At 42.6% G+C, this 16,933-nt stretch overlaps 1 protein-coding gene across 2 annotated transcripts in view; it reads left to right on the forward strand.

Moving 5' to 3' along the window:
* Positions 1–88: 88 nt before the first annotated feature.
* The window catches only part of cacna1bb (calcium channel, voltage-dependent, N type, alpha 1B subunit, b), a 231,019-nt gene continuing 214,174 nt past the window's right edge, over positions 89–16,933 (forward strand). Inside the window, exons 1-4 of one of the 2 annotated variants that reach the window (XM_070552555.1) lie at positions 89–2,555; positions 4,558–4,870; positions 7,377–7,640; positions 15,630–15,735. In XM_070552555.1, coding sequence (XP_070408656.1) covers positions 2,495–2,555; positions 4,558–4,870; positions 7,377–7,640; positions 15,630–15,735 — 744 coding nt within the window. In that variant the 5' untranslated portion in view covers positions 89–2,494. Of the gene's footprint in view, positions 2,556–4,557; positions 4,871–7,376; positions 7,641–15,628; positions 15,736–16,933 lie in introns of both variants that reach the window. The other variant, XM_054744924.2, reaches the window with a different exon arrangement.

Genomic DNA, 16,933 nt, shown 5'->3' on the forward strand with positions numbered 1-16,933 from the left:
TTATTGTGCTTTAATCAGAAGATTCTAGGATTCTTTATTTATTAGGGGACGTACACACTTCGTTTAGATTCAGAAAACAGTCAGGTTTATAAAAGTAAGAATTTTTTTACCAACAATTAAAACATGACAGGTTAACTAACATTTACTGTGATGATGGAACTAGATGTGATGTATGATCCTAGGTGTGAATGAGATGTTAGTCAGAACTTCTGGATCCAGGAGAGCTGAGTTCTGGATGGAACAGAATTTGGTTTGTGTTAAGCTATGAGGTTGATTATTATCAAAAACACATCAGATGCTATCTGTCATGTCTACGTACCCACTCGAAGACCCTCGTGATAGATCCGGAATGTCGAAGTTCTCGGACTCCCAGGCACCGAGGTCCGTAGAAGAAACTGCAGCCCCACTAAACCGGTCTTAGTTGTCTCCAGGTCACAACAGACGGATGGAACCGCGCGTCTCTGGAGGACTCTTGAGGAGTCTAAACAACATCAGCTTGTTCTGCAGGAACTGTGTTGCTGTGTCAGCTTCGCAGGGGCGAAAAGGTTTTGACGACGTGTCAAAAGCTTTGATGGTTAAGGAGGGTGTTGCTTCAGATGACCGGTCTGAAGCTTTCTCTAGAACCGAGGAAAATCCAGAGTGATCTGGTTTTAATGTTCTCATGTTATGATTGTGTAGCCAACCAGAGGTTGACAAGTTTGAGGATATTACCAAGAATCTCAGAAACACGCCTTCTTTGATCCGGAGGCTCTGATCTGGGGTAAAGGCTATTTATGTGTCATGGGCTTAACTTTACCTTACTGTTCTTGTGTGAGTGCAAATGTTATGACCAGGTCAAGTAAACATGCTGAAACTTATATCATTGAGCACAGATTAATGAAACATCAAATTATTTTATAATCATAAGTAGCAATAAACAAACATTTATTTACTGATTATCTAGTTTTTAAGTTTTAGAAGTTCATATTTAATTTTTAAATCTTCTTCTGTAAAGCAAGGAGTCTTGGATAAGAGGGTGCTCTGTGAGGGACCTTGAGGAGAGAATGTTATTGTTATGATTAGTTCAGGACCGTGTGGCTTGTTGGCAGATAGAATATAAAATCCACCTCGTGTGATGGAATCAGGTCTGTAGATGACCGACGACCTATAGGTCAGTCCGTAGGTGAAAACTGACCATTTAGGGGCATCAGTAGCTCAACAGGTAGAGCGGGTTGTCCAGTAATCGGAAGGTTTCAGGTTCGATCCCGGCTCCGGACAGAGAACTCTGCTGTTGTGTCCTTGGGCAAGACACTTAACCCACCTTGCCTGCTGGTGGTGGTCGGAGGGTCCGGTGACGCTTGTGCTCGGCAGCCTCGCCTCTCATCACCACCAGTGTGTGAATGGATGAATGATACACTGTAGTGTAAAGCGCTTTGGAGTCCTTACTCTGAGAGGCGCTACACAAGTGCGGGTCATTTATCATTATCATTATCATTTGTGGACATTACAAATGCAGTTGTCACTTTAATGCTGACTGATGGAAGTTTGTGGGCGTTTCATCGTCAAGGAAACCCAGAAAAGCTGCTGTTTGGGTCGTTTGTAAACCACAAACTCAACTGAAAGATTGGTAAAGCCCTAACCCCTTTACTCCCTTATGAAAGAGTAAAGAGCATTTCTGCCCTCCATATAAAATCTTTGGTTTGAATGTTTGATGTAAACTGACACATCCCCTACAAGGTGGTGCTCACCCCCGCCACGTGGACCCAAGGGATAAACCATCTACCCTGCTCAATGGTCAGCTTTCCTCGCGGGGTCACACCCATTAGGACAGTGGGAGGGTTGAAGGTGTACACGTGAAGTCTGACTCTGTTGAGTCCTTGTGCACGGGTCAGCAGCTCTGCAGGACCTCCCTGGAAACCAGGTTTGATCATTTCTGGAGAAAATTTCACTTGGATGGTTTTAAGTGTCATCTTGTCCCAATTCCTCTAACTTAACAGAAAATAGCTTTTAAAAGCGGAGCATTTTAAGAGTTTTTTATGTTACTGAAGCCTGATAGTCCTAAAATACCCGCTTTTATCACCAGATTTCATCCGTTTTCTCCAGATTTGGAGGCGTGAAAGAATGAGGTCGATGTCTGAAATGCTGAAAAGTGCAGAAAATACGTGAATACTTGATTTTTTTTTAAGTCTTGGAGCTTCCTGAACATAAAGGTAGAGGTATTCCTATTCCTGATGTTTCCCGCCTTGCTGCTGCTACAGAGGGGAGGAAAACATCAGGAAGGCCTGTTGAGCTTAGAAACCCACCGATGATTGCTCCCTTCCTGATTACCAGCCCAATGAAAACCAGAAAATCCTCCCTGAACATAAAAGATACCGACTCTTGATTAAGCTTAACTGGAAGAACAGGAAGCAGGCCTTCCGCATTCCACGGTGGGAAAAGCTTCCTTTTGTTGTAGCGTTTGGTGCCGTACGGAGCCGCCTCCGGCTTTACTCCACGGTCCAGCTGGAGAGAGGTCATGAAGAGAAGCGTCCCTCACCACTCCCGATGGGCCGAGAGACGATCCGCTCTGGTTTATGGTACGTGATGTTTGTTGGTCACAGATAGTTGCTGCAGTCATTAGCAGGTCAGTAAAACTCATTGTGGTTAAGAGCTTTTGGATTCCTCTGATTTCCTCAGATTACATGAAATAAAACATTTAAGTTCCTGTTTGTTGCTTTTAGCAGTGACAGGAAGTGTAAGCAGCTTTATTTCTGTGGTGTTTATAGAGTTTTCCTGAAATGCAACATAGAAGATATGTTTGCTGCAGAGTCAGCTTAAGGACTTCTTAACTGTCCCACATGAGAGTGAACGTTCAAACAGAAAATGATAAAATCGGCCTTGGAAACATCAGAAAACACCTCGAGTCAGTCGGACATCTAAACTGATGACCAGAAACAAAACTGGGTTAACTTAAAGGTGAAAGTTTAGAAGAAGTCTCCATTTTTTTTATTAAACAAACAAACAAACAAAAAAAAAAAAAGAAAAAAAAATATTTTAATTATTTATTACAATGGTCTGGATCTTGAATTATTTTTATATGCTGGTTAAACAATTTCCTCTTTGGTCAAACCACAAAATCAGTAACTAAAAGACGTGGACAGCAAAAGTACCTAGACACTTGGAAATGAACGTTTTTCAGTCTTGAAATGCAAATTTCTGCATGATTTACAGATTCAACCCTTTAGGGCCACACGAAAAAACTAAATATTTTAAAATAATTTGGGGACAATTGCAACAAATTGCAAAGCAATAATATAAAGATAACATAATATTATTGTAATAACAATGTATGTTACTAATGTTTAACCCTTTCTTGAAAGATATCATTGTTTTTTAGATTTTATTTTCAGCAAACTTAAAAGCTTCAACAAGAATATTCAGGACTAAAATACTGTTTACCGGCAAAGGGTTTAAGGCTAGATAGAAAAGAAATTTTGCTTCGATTACAGTGTTTATAATTAGTACATAGAATTAAATGAGTTCACCTTTAGAGGCATTAATTAAATGAAAGTGACTAAATTAGCATTTCAACTATGGAATGCTAAAATTTTAACTTTGTGTGGCTTCTGCTACAGCTAATGCTAATATGAAACAATGAAAAGAAACCCCATCTTAACGAATATTTACAGTATTAGACAACACAATTGATTATATATATATATATATATATATATATATATATATATATATATATATATATATATATATATATATATATACACACACACATAAATGTATATATTTATACATATATATATACATTCATAAATAAATATATATGCATATACACATATTTATGTATATATATATATGTGTGTACATATATACATATGTATATATATATACATACATATATACACATAAATATTTATTTAGGTATATATATATATATATTTATGTATATATATATTTATGTATAGAAATATATATATACATATGTATATAAATTTACATATATAAATATATATACATATGTGTGTATATATATATGTATATATATGTATATACATATGTATATATACATATATACATATATATTTACACATAAATATTTATTTAGGTATATACATATATATTTATGTATATAAATATATATACATATGTGTATATATATATATATGTATATATACATATGTATATATATATATATATACACATAAATATTTATTTAGGTATATACATATATATATGTATATAAATATATATATATATAAACGTATATACATATGTATATATATACTTATACATATATATGTATACATATATATATGTATATACCTAAATAATAATATATTTATTATTATTATTATTATTAAGAGCTTGCATTTTAAAATCAAAGTTATTGGCTTTCAGTTGAAGTTGCTATGTTGTGGGGCCACCACAAGGAGGTGCTGCAGTCAGCTAAATCCCCTTTTAGCAAATTTTCTGGAATCGTATTTTTAGCTATTGTTTGCGTAAACGCCAAGGTTTCGTCTTTGTGTTAAAATCGGTGTCATGAACACAAATGCTGCTTGATAACGACTTGTATCCCCCCACCAGCGGCCCGGTCCGCCGCTTTCGGCTCCTGGAGGATGCTGACCCTGGGGGCGGACTACGAGGACACCTGGGCTCCGTCGTTTGACCGGAAGAGCGGCGGTTTAAAACCGGCGAAGGAGGACCCGGAGCTCTCCGAGGAGACGGATGGTTATACCGGAGAGCCGCTGGAGCCGACCTGGCGAGCCGTCCAGGAGGACACGGTGAACTACGACACGGTTCTACTCCTGGACGGAGGGCCCAGGGCGGCGGCGAGAGACGGTGTCCGCCGGGCTGTTTGGAAGCACGAAACGCTGAATAACTCCCCACTGAGCCACAGGTTCGACAAAACACACGTGGGCAAATTTTAGCCATTTATTGTAAGAATACACATCATTACTCTATATACGGGCACGGAGAAAATTAATACGTAGTTTTTTTGACCACCAGCGTCTGACTTTTGGTTCTGTCTAAAGTCTCTTTCTGATTAAATCCCAGGTTATAAACGCCATCTTTAAGCGTATAAAGTGGTTTACGTGGTTTTAAAATCATATTTAATAGCAAATTTAATTAAGAGTGATTTATTTTTACAATAAACTGCGTTTCAGATGTTCTGTTAAAAAAAAAACACCGTTTAGTAAAATCATATTGTCTTTATAGTACCTCAATCAAACCACCAGGGGGCTCCTCAGTCTCAAATTAGACGCTTTTTAATTCCAAAGAAGCAACATCTTAGCATACTAAACATGTATTATGAATAATAATAATAATAATAATAATAATAGGGCTGCGCAGTGGTTAGAGATGTTGCCTTGCAGCAAGAAGGTCCTGGGTTCAGCCTGGGGTCTTTCTGCATGGGGTTTGCATGTTCTCCCTGTGCATGCGTGGGTTCTCTCCGGGTACTCCGGCTTCCTCCCACAGTCCAAAAACATGACTGTTAGGTTAATTGGTCTGTCTTTGTCCTTAGGTGTGTGTGTGTGTGTCTCTGTGTTGCCCTGCAATGGACTGGCTCTCTGTTCAGGGTGTACCCCGCCTGATTGCCCGTTGACCCCTGGAGATAGGCACCAGCCCCCCCCCCCCCCCCCCCCCCCTGACCCTGCGTGGACAAGCGGGTTCAGAGGATGGATGGATAACATGTATTATTACTGTTGTTGCTGCTGCTAATAGGTAGTTTTTATTTGTTTCCGGGAAAGCACTCGGATTATTCTGGTTATTACTTTTTTAGTAAATAAATATTATTCATATAGCACTTATCACAGACATAGAAACACACATAGATAAAAACAAAATAAAACAAAGTCATAAAACCATAATGATCTCAATTAACATCAGAAAAATAAAGTAATAAAATTCTAACATTTCATAAACAGATGAGAGATTACAAATTAGAGTAAAACATGGAAAAGGGAATTCCAGAGTTGGGCTGCAACAGTCGAGACGGAGCGATCACCTCCACTTTTATATCTGGTCTTTAGAACTTCTAGAAGGTTCTGGTGGGTGGACCTGAGGGCTCGGGTTGGAGCGTAAGGCTTTAACAGGTCAGTAATACAGGGTGGAGCTTGACCCTGAAGGTTCTAGTCAGGACTCTAAATGAACTCTAAGTTAACGGGTAACCAGTGCAGAGTCATCAGAAGACTTCAGTTTTATTTTTTAAATACTGCCTTTAATTAGAATATTAGATGCATTTCTTGGCTAAATCAGATATTGTAAAGTTTGACATCAGCATCTTTTGCTGGCTGTTTCCTTAATATGTTTTATTAAATTCAACAGGAGAAAGCGTCATTTCGCTGTAAAGACAACCTGGCCGCACAACTTAGGCTTAGTTTCATCTGTATCAACCAAAACACTTCTACAATGATGCACTTTGGAGTTTGGACATTCAAGACCAGAATGGAGACGTTCACCCCGAATACCCAGCAGCAGCAGCAGGTTCAGAGAAACAGCAGGGGGGTGGAGGGCTGATGATTTGGGCTTGTTCTGCAGCAACATGACACCAGCCTGGGTATTCTGGAGCCAGGTGGGTCTGTCTGGGCTCAAAACAGAACAATGATCCCATAATGAAGGTTCTTCATTGGCCCTTGTGTTAGCTCGTGTACATTTACGGTCTGTAGCTGTTGTTGTTTTGACCTGACGTTTAAATTGAATTGAAACCTCTTCCTCAGTGGAAACCATTAGATGTTATTATCTGTATAAACGCATTTCCCTTTGCTGGACAGTTTAGCCCCCGGGGGGGTTCTGAACTTCATTATGTGTCTCCCAGGCTCTAACAAGCAGCAGCTGCTTGTGTGCGCTCGCGTCAGCGATAGGCCCGCTCCGGTCACATGCGCTCTTCCTCATTCACCAGAGGGACCGTCTTCATGTCCAACGAGCGCCCATGCAGCGAGCGATCACACACACATCACAGGACCTCGCCTCCTGTTGAATCCGGTCCTGCTGCTCCCGGATGGAAAAGACAAACTGGGAATTTTTCTTTTGACGCGGAGCGTTTCAACTGGTGTCTGATGCTGCCACGACGCTGCCCGGATCTGCGGCGGAGACGGGCTGATCAGCATCCGTCACCGTGATTTATTTTCTCTCCACCTGATGTGGAAGGAGCAGCCCCGATGAAGTAAAACTCATCCGTTCTCTGAAGTTTATTTCTGTTTTGGAGGGTGAGTGAAAGGAGAGGATGACGGAAACGCGGTTTGTCGCCAGGCCACCTCTATTTTTCCTTTTTCCAAACGCGTCTCTCTCCATTCTGACACCAGACAGTGGGTTTGCATGAAGCCTGTTTGTTGTGATGCGTCTCCCCTCCGTTCCCACTGACACCCGCTTGGATTTTCCCTGTTGGATCTGTGCGTTTCCAGAATGGCTCGCTTCGCTGACGATCTTCCCACCCGGTATGGAGGAAGCGCGAGCGGCGCGGGGAGAGGAGGACCGGGCGCCGGGAGAGGGGGCATCCGGGCAGGGCAGAGGATGTACAAGCAGTCGATGGCCCAAAGAGCCCGAACCATGGCCATTTACAACCCGAACCCCGTCAAGCAGAACTGCTTCACTGTGAACCGCTCCCTCTTCATCTTCCGAGAGGACAACCTCATCAGGAAGTATGCAAAGAGAATAACTGAGTGGCCATATCCTTCCCGAGCAGGTGCATGACGCAGGGCTGTTACTTTAGGTTAGTGTGGAGTTTAACAGCTCTGGCTTTAGTCATGTCCGCCGGCTGCACCTGTCGCTCCTTATCTCTGCTGAACATGACGAAAATATGTTTGGTTGCTCACAAAACGCCCTTTGTATTCATTCTTTTGTTCAAATGCCACCTGTCGGCACGGGCAGCGATCAGATATCTTATTGATTACGCAGCTCCGAACCTATTAAAGCTGCGTGCGTAAAAGGGCGACGGCGAAACCGCGCGTGCAGGAGCGCCTTTTTCTGACCATCTGTCCTCCTCACGAACTCCGGTTGCGTTGAAATATCAATAAAATCACGCAACGAAAGGAAACCACGCTTATTTAAAACGAGAGATCAGCACCGCCTGTGTTCCTAGTTGGAGCTCTCCATGGTGCTGAAGGCGCCCACGCTCACCACGCGTTCAGCACTGTAAAATGTAAGAGTCACGCTGTGGTGGTGGTGGTGGTGGTGCTCATTTTCTGTAATTAATAGATATTTGCCAAGAAGGAGGGTGATGTCAGCACGAAATAAAATCAGCTGTAAAACAATAGAGATAATTATACCGGAAACTTCACTAAACTAATATTTTACTCAATTAATTGTGTTAAAGTATTTTATCTATAGTTAAAACTGGCAACATTAAAATGATATAAACAACAAACACCCCCCAGCCTAGAGGAGAGAGGGAGAGAAAACCCATTCACTCATAAAGTCAACAGAACACCAAAACCCAGGAGGGGCGAAGCATTTGATTCCAGACCTCCACAAATACAGACTCGTCTCACTTCCACTTTCAACTGGTGGAGCTTAAAAAGCTGGAGAACATCAGAGCTGAGTGGAATAAAACGACTCATAAGTCCTTTAATGGAAAGTTTTGAAAAATGTGCCAAAAAAAGGACCCAAAGTCAAATTCCCTACATCGATACTGGACAACGCAGTAGGAATGAAGGACCCCCAAAACGCTAGACCCGCGCCCCTGTGTACTTTAGACCTGTTTTTATAGTTATATGGAACGAAGCTGCCACCTCTGATTGGCTAACAGCAACACGACTCTACCACTGACTGTTAGCTCTAAAACATTAAAATGACACAAGCCGGGAGGAGTTCTGCTGTGTGGTGAAGTTGCTAATGCTAACTGTTAGCTTCTACTGGCCGAGACGTTCTCTGCTATTTCTTGGATGCTAAACCAACAACATCCTTCCCATCCAGACCCAAGAGTGCGAGAGTCCACAAATGAGGATTTTCAGCGTGACGTAGGTCTGAGCGGCTTCTTCTGAACCAACCATTTCCCTGTCTATTCTCTATCGGCAGCTAATGCTAGAATAATTTTCACATTCATTTTTATTCAGACTTTGACATTAAAAAACATTTCAGATTAGAGTCAACCCTGCCTCATCTCCAAGTTTCTTACGATCCACTGAACAGACTTTTGTTCAGGCTCTAGTCGGTCCAGTGTACGACGGTCAACACGGCTAGCATTAGCACACTTCAAAACGCCTCAGATGGCTATAATCTCATCATCTCTACAGTTGTTTTGTTGTCAAGAGACATCCTCGACACATAACTCGATCACTAACTGGTGTTTGTTTTAAAACGAGCATCAACTGTCAGAGGCAACCATGAGCTCCCACAGCACAGTGATGTCTGATCGGTCAGATTTACATGTTTGAAGTGATAAAGAGTTCTTCAAGACTCGTACATTAAGCTCTGATCACTTGAGATCTTCAGGATTTGACCCAAATGACTAAACCGTCCCTTCTCAGCACACGATGTTTAGAACTCAACAGGTTCCTGCTAGCAAAGTCTGGCCTTACATTTGTTCAGTCATGAATTTAGCGGCCTAGGAAAACACGAGACTTTCCACGGCTTTGGTAAGATTCAGATATTTTAGACTCTCCTTACTGATAAATATTTCTATTTATGCATCGCTCCTAAAACATTCAGGTGTAAATAAATGTACATTTGTCAGTCCATAAACCCACAGTTGCCTTGGAACTCGTTTGCAGGCTGTTTTTAGCTGGGGATTCTTCTGTAGATTAAACAGCTAATTTAATCTAATTTTGCAGTTAAATGGCTGAGAAGCCAGATCATTTTTTGACGAGCATGAGCAGACAGCTGGATCTGCTCAGCGGGCGACGAGGACAGCATCGGCTGTAATAAGAGAGAGTGGTCATAAAATGATCGGTGCCCTCTAAGGATTGATTCAAATTACACTTCCGTTAAAACAATATAATAATAACAAAGGACTCTAAAAGAGAAGGAAAATCAGCACTAAACGTAAAAGCTTTTATTTTTCAAAATAGGTCCTTCATTGACAAACCATTTTATTTTAGAAAAGGATCAGTCACTCTGAGTTCATGCATAGCCAGGGTTTTCCTGCGTTTAAATTAGCGTGGCGGCCGCCCCCAGCTATTGACCCTTCGCACCGACGTCACCTAATCACGTGGGTCCTCCATGGTGGACGGCAAAAGCGTGTAAACAGTGAGCGACACGGTTACTAAACAAAGGGAAAAGTAGAGCCTGAAACTGTTAATGCGATCAAAACAAAAACAAAACTGCTCCAGCATTCCAGTTCATACCCAGTTCAGTTATCAGAAGCAGTAGTGCATCTAGCCAGGCTCATAGAGAGAGGTATGCTAACTAGCTTACCAACGTTAGCTCACGTTCTCTCTGCAGCTGCTCACCGATGTAACGGGATCCGCGGGTCCTTAGAAAGTCTTAAATTAGCTTTTCCAAATTTAAGGCCTTAAAAATCCTTACAAATGACAAATAATCCTTAAATACAGTTTCCAGAGGTCTTAAATGACCAAAGACCCAATAAACAAGATTATTTTATTTCTATTAAATTTTCGTGAATTTCTAGTTACCATTCAGCGTTTTTTGTGTACAATGTTGCCATAAGTGGAACCGTACACATTCAGTTGGTTGTGAAAGGGGGCTATTTGGGGTGGGGGTGGGGGTGGGGGGGTGGGGGGTCGTCCTACATTGATCAAAAGGTCCGGTTTTTCATCCGGGAGCAGGGATCGAGTTATGCGGGCTAGATATCGTTCAGGGAAAGATCCAGTTTCTACCTATATTACAATATTTATGGACTCTCAGCGCAGCGGCATTCTGTTGCAGAGCGCTGATCGTTGGTGCGCCCGCTGCGTCCGGCGCACGATACATTCTCAAGGTGGCGCAACAAAACATTATTATTAACACATGATCGTTCATATCAGTTTAATCCTCTGGTACTCTGTCTTTTAATCGTTCCTGACGCGCTCCGCTCATCGTGCGCTGCGGTGATTTCACCTCACTGACGCAGCATCAAACGCGCTCTCCGCTTTGCGGTCAGGAGATCCCTTTGATCTGCTCAGAAGTAACTGATGAGGTGAAAAAGTAAGAATCCAGGCAGCAGTTTTTCTGGAGAGTTTAGAGGAGATGCAGGAAGATGAGAGACCGACAGGACAGGAAATAGTTCAATAAAAACAAGAAAACAAAGCTTGAAAGTCAAATGTAGGTAGAAGTATCTCCACTACACGTTTTATAAAACAATAAGTTGCACACATGTAATATTTATACGTTCAGGTCACCTTCAAAACTCAGTCACACACCCAGGGCCGTTTCAAGACATTTTGGGGGCCAAGGCAAAACAGAACACCCCCCTAACCCCAACCCGTACATAACAGACATGCCACCATTACATTGTTAGCAGCAGAAATTAAACGTTATTACCATTTCCAGTACAAATGCATGTTAATGAAATGCATTATAATTTACTGCATATATTTATGTGTCATTTAGACTAAGATGAGTGTTATTAATACAAACCTAAAATGTTACTGAAGGTCAAATATTTAAAAATATTTTAACTATAAATATCAGATGGAAAAAGGAACTAAACACCAATCTAATGCATATTATTGAGCGTTTCATAATATTTGCCTTTAAAACGGTGAGGCAGTTGAATACACAGAGTGTGCATGTGCTGGCGCACGTCAGGACGGTACCACCTCTGCCTTAGTTTGAGCCAGGAAACACCCTGATAGCTGAACATGAAAATAGTCTCCTACACTAGCTTCTGATAGAAAACAGACGGTGAAACTCTAGGATTAGAAAAGCCTGACAGATCTACGTCACACTGTCACTAACATTCATGGACTCACCCATCTGGACTCACGACGGGGAAGGCTGTTGTTGGTTTAGCGTCCAGGAAACAGCAGAGGAAGTCTAACCGTTAGCATTAGCATCTCCACCGCACAGCTTTTTTCCCCTGAGTACGACTTACAAGGCGTTCATTCCTACTATAGACCACTGCAGATGTATTAAAGTGACTGTGTGTAATTTTATCTTTAATCTCTGGAAATATCCATCGAACTGTTGTTGAAAATGAATAAAATAATGTCCAGCCAATGAAAAATGTTTGCGGCTTCTTACCATGTAACCATAAAAATCGGGTCTAATGTACATAGAGCGCAGATCTAGCGTCTTTGTGGGACGCCATATTAGACGTCATGTTTCATCCATTTCAGGGTCCTGTGCCTGTTGATGACGTCACAGTAGATGATTGGCTGGACGTACGACTTACTGAAGTTACGTCGCCACGTTCACAATCATTTAGGTAGTAAGAAACATGAATTTAAAAACAAAACTGCTAAACTCTTTCCAAAACATATGTGAAAGATCAGAATCAAAAAAGAAACGTAACATATTTTGGGTGGGTGGTATTGCCGTAGTATGATGATGCAGAAACCCCGAGGCGCCATCCATCGACCTTGCATTCTCTCGTTGGAATTAACCGAAGTCCCATCAAAGTCTGAGGAGTCCCGCCGAGATCTTATGCTTTCTACTCCACAGGAAACATTTACCGTAATGTTTTTTCCAACTAGAGACTGTTACGGCGATGTAGTGTAAAAGTTCCCTAAAATGTCTGTACTGCCCCCTAGTGCCAGTAAACTACACACTGCCACTTTAAAATGTGAGTGATGGACCTCTTTAATGTTTGCGGTGAACGGTTGGTTGTGTCATTGGCTTTCCTCATGTGTTCATCTTTACTTTAATGGTTACGAGCTCCTTGTTCCTGTGATTCATGGGCCCTGAATAGGCTCCGGCCCACGGGGCACTGACCCAGTGAAATGGATTACAGAATGAGCCGGGCAGCCATTGAAAATGGTTGGAAATGCTCAACCATCTGTAAGCATCGTGAGCAACGTATACGATTCTTTATCTCTAAAATAAAAAAAGCCTTTCAACCACAACCTGCTGGGAGATTTATGGCTTAGTGGTCCAAGTAGGTTTCATCACATTTATCATTTGTAAATTATGCTGGGTTATTAGAAATATGGGGCTGCATGGCGGTGCAGTTGGTAGCACTGTTGCCACACAGCAAGGAGGTTGCAGGTATGAATCCCTGCTGCAGCTTTTCTGCGTGGAGTTGGCGTGTTCTCTTTCATGCGCACACCTTCTCAGAGTTTTTTGGTTTTCTCCCACAGACCAAGGTTAGGTAAATTGGCAACTCCAAATTGTCCTTAAGTGTGAGTAGATGTCTGTCTCATTAGTGTTTGTGTCCCTGTGATGAACCGGAGACCTGTTCAAGGAGTCCCCCTTCTCTTGCCCGATGACTGCTGGCGTTAGGAAGGAGCTCCCAATGGCCCTACTACCGAAAAGTGGTCAAAAGTAAAGTAGATGATCCTCGAGAAAGCAGTTCTAGCAAGTTACGCTTTGAAAAAACACAATTCAAAGGTCCAACACTCTTTTCAGGCTCAGCCTCTTAAGCCACACCCCCAGAATACAGGACAATGCGTGACGCTACGGAAACTGTTCAGTAACCATAAAAACCTTACGTTATCTTATCATTTAGACCTGTTGATGGCACCTTTTATGTTGTCATTTCTAACGTAACACCTGAGTAACTGTCATGTTGTGTGGCAATAGTCTTCGGACGGGATTCCGGTCCGGAGATCTGGAGACAGAGGGAGTTTAGGTCCGGTATATGGGAACTGAATAGATTGGGTTTTAGAGGAATTACGGTCTTGAAGTGTGGATGACTCGAGAGGAGAGATGGTCCGGTCCGGGGGAAAGGGAGCTTACTTGTGGCAGGGTTCCTGAGGGCTTGAGGTGGAGGGAGCTGAGCAAGGAGGCTTGTGAAGATCCGAGAGGGTCTAGGTGGGTTGTTGGAAGTGGGGAGGCCAGGGACGGGCTGAGAGACGAACAGGGAGTCGAAGAATTCCAGATTGCAGTCGGTCAGAGGTGGAAGTGGGGTGATGTCTGCGGAGATGGTCAAGAGGGTGGTCAGGCATACACAATCTAACAAACTCAAACAAATACTCAAAAGACTAAAATACTCTAAACCTAATTTCTCAGAATTGGCTGGTAGGTGATACCCAAGTTGAGCTAATTATCCAGCGAAGTGAAGGCGTTTCTCAGGTGCTTAGATATCCCTGGCCGACTGATGAGCAGCTTCCCCACTTCCAGACACGCCCACCTGCAGAAAGGAAAAACTCAGATCCAGTCAGTGAGGTGAAAGGGGAACCCCGGACCGTGACGGTAACAGCCGCTGGGCCTCCAGGATGCTGATGGACTCCGCGTAGTCGGTGCAGGCCAGGAGTTCTCCAGACTGAAAGTATGAGACAGAAGCCACTGGGACCTAGATGATAGATCCAGCGGTAGGACTGGGATTATTACTCTGGAAACCTTCTCTGCTACTTCTGCTCAGGCTACACAGCCAGACAACATTTTAGTATGCTAGCTCATTAACAGTCATGTGAGAAACTTAGGACATCCTATGAAATCCTGTGTGTTTTAAAATACATTTGGCATTTGGATATGTAGTATGAATTTAAATTATAAGGAGGGATCCAAATAGTTTAACTAAACAATTAGTTAATTAATAATTAATTAATTAATTAATCCTGGTTTGGAGAAGCTTTGCTGCGGCACCTGGTCAGCTCACCATCACCGTGAGTTGGCGTGTATCAGAGGGTGCTTGAAGAACATGTGAACCCATCTGCAAAGAAATCAAGCTGAAGCGGAAATGGACACTGCAACATGACAATGGCCCAGAGCATACCAGCGAATCCACCACGGACTGGATGAAAACTAAAATGTGGGAGTTCTGGAATGGTCAAGTCAAAGCCCTGATCTTAATCCCTTTGAGATTATTTGGGGTCACTTGAAATGGGTTGTGCATGGCTTGTACAGCTGAAAGAATTCTGCGTCGAGGAGCGGGGCAAACTTTCTTCTGATCAACGTCAGAGACGTAAACGGCTACAGAGGCGTCTCACTGAAGGGGGGGGGGGGGGGGCAGTTTGATGGATGGATCTGGATCCGGTCATTGTTCAGAACGAGGTGTTCACAATGATTGGATGAGGTTTTTCCTGGGGAAAAAAATTCATTTGTAGCCGTCAGTATGTGAAGAGTGTTTGCAACACATTCTCACACCCAAGGCATCAAAATATGACGCGTGTGACCAAGCCTCAATATATGACGAATAGGGACGCTCCAGCGTGTCAGGAGACGACGATGAGTGACAAACTGCTGACGCAGCGTCCCAGAGCGTCAGTATCCGACGCCGGTGGTGAGACGGACATTGGAACTACTTAACCTTCCCCTCACCCCAGTCCTAACCTTAAGGTCCATAATCTGTGATTGGGGTGAGGGCAAGGTTAAATAGTCGAATAATGTCCGTCTGACCCCGCGCATCTTAACAGTGATGCCAGCGTAGCCACGTGACCCAGCGTGTCCCTGATCATCGTCTCTTGACGCGTCCCGAATCGTCACATATTGAGGCTTGCTCACACTCGTCATATTTTGAGGCCTTGGGTGTGAGAATGTGTTGGTATTTATGGCAAAAACACGATCAAGGAGAACTTTTCCTTTCCCACTTTAATGAATAATCAAAGTATGTTCTTCAAACTGAGATTAGTGCTATGAAATGTATGACTACAACTTCCTTTTCTCCTTAACCCTCACACTCCATTTGAATACATGATCCTGGCAACGATTATCGCCAACTGCATCGTTTTGGCCCTGGAGCAACATCTACCTGCCAATGACAAGACGCCCATGTCAGAACGCCTGGTGAGTGCTTTTTGTTTTGGGATGTTTCCTTCCACTCTTGTTGTCCGCGTTTGACTTCCTGCCCCTTTGGCTCTCTACACTTTCGCCTGTCTTACACCAACTTTGGAACTCCCAACATTAACAAAACCAAAGTTGGGAGGTCAGAGGGCAGAAAAACCTTTAGCTTCATGGTTCATGGTTTCTTTTCTGTAGTGCTATAGCTCCTGGAAGTTTCTACACACCTTCAGTGTCACACTTAGAAACAAAGAAAGCATCAGCTAGATCCTTTTCTACTTATCTCCATGTTTAGGTGTAAATTCAGCATTTACGGCTACATAAAGATGCCATCCAGTTAATGAGTGATTAGTGGGGTTACACATAGGAGAAAAACAAGCATCCTCTCTCAGCCTCCTCCACCTCCAGGATGTAATATGACAAGATGGCTTTTAATTAGAACTAGGGATCAGCTAATATTTGAGAAGCTCCATCAACAGACCAGAAGGCGTGCTGTAAGCAGTGGTGGTTTTACCATTAGGCATAGGCGGCCACCTGGGGCCCCCTTGTGTTGGGGGCCCCTTAGCCCTAACTGCCGGCACCCCTCTGCTTTTTTCACTTTTAAGCTGATTTTTAAAGGCTTTAATAGAAATAAATTCTAAATACAAACCATACACTGAAAGCTGAGGTTGTTCTGAAAAAAGGAGAAGAGTTACACACACTTTGCACTTTTCATTACAATTTTACAGCCATAAGATTAAAAACATACCAGGCGGCCCTGTTATAATTATGGTCATAAGAGGGTTATTAAGATGGCGATGCACAAACAGGAAGTGGTTGGTAGTCATTCCACTCCAATCCAGTTGGTGGCAGTAATGCACCAAATTGTTGTTTGCCAAGTGCCATAAGACCACAAATAAGAAGAAGAGAGGCGGGAGCATTCGCAACAAACTTGAAGCGACAGTCAATCCATTAAGCATGACATGAAGTTATCCTAGTGGCTCCAATAAGAGGAAGAAGCAGCTTGCTTTATAAAAGCTTTTATCTTCACTTCTGAAAGTGACGTTGTTTCTCGATGTAAACATCAAAGGAAGCAGAAAGGAAAGACAATGGAAAATGTTTAAAGCAGATATGTCAGACTCAAGGCCCGCGGAGCATTTTTATGTGGCCCGCGAAATAAATATCAAAAATATATTAAAACTGGCCCCCTGGCCGATTTTACCGC

The sequence above is a fragment of the Nothobranchius furzeri genome, chromosome 6 (assembly GCF_043380555.1).
Source record: "Nothobranchius furzeri strain GRZ-AD chromosome 6, NfurGRZ-RIMD1, whole genome shotgun sequence".
NCBI lineage: Eukaryota > Metazoa > Chordata > Actinopteri > Cyprinodontiformes > Nothobranchiidae > Nothobranchius > Nothobranchius furzeri.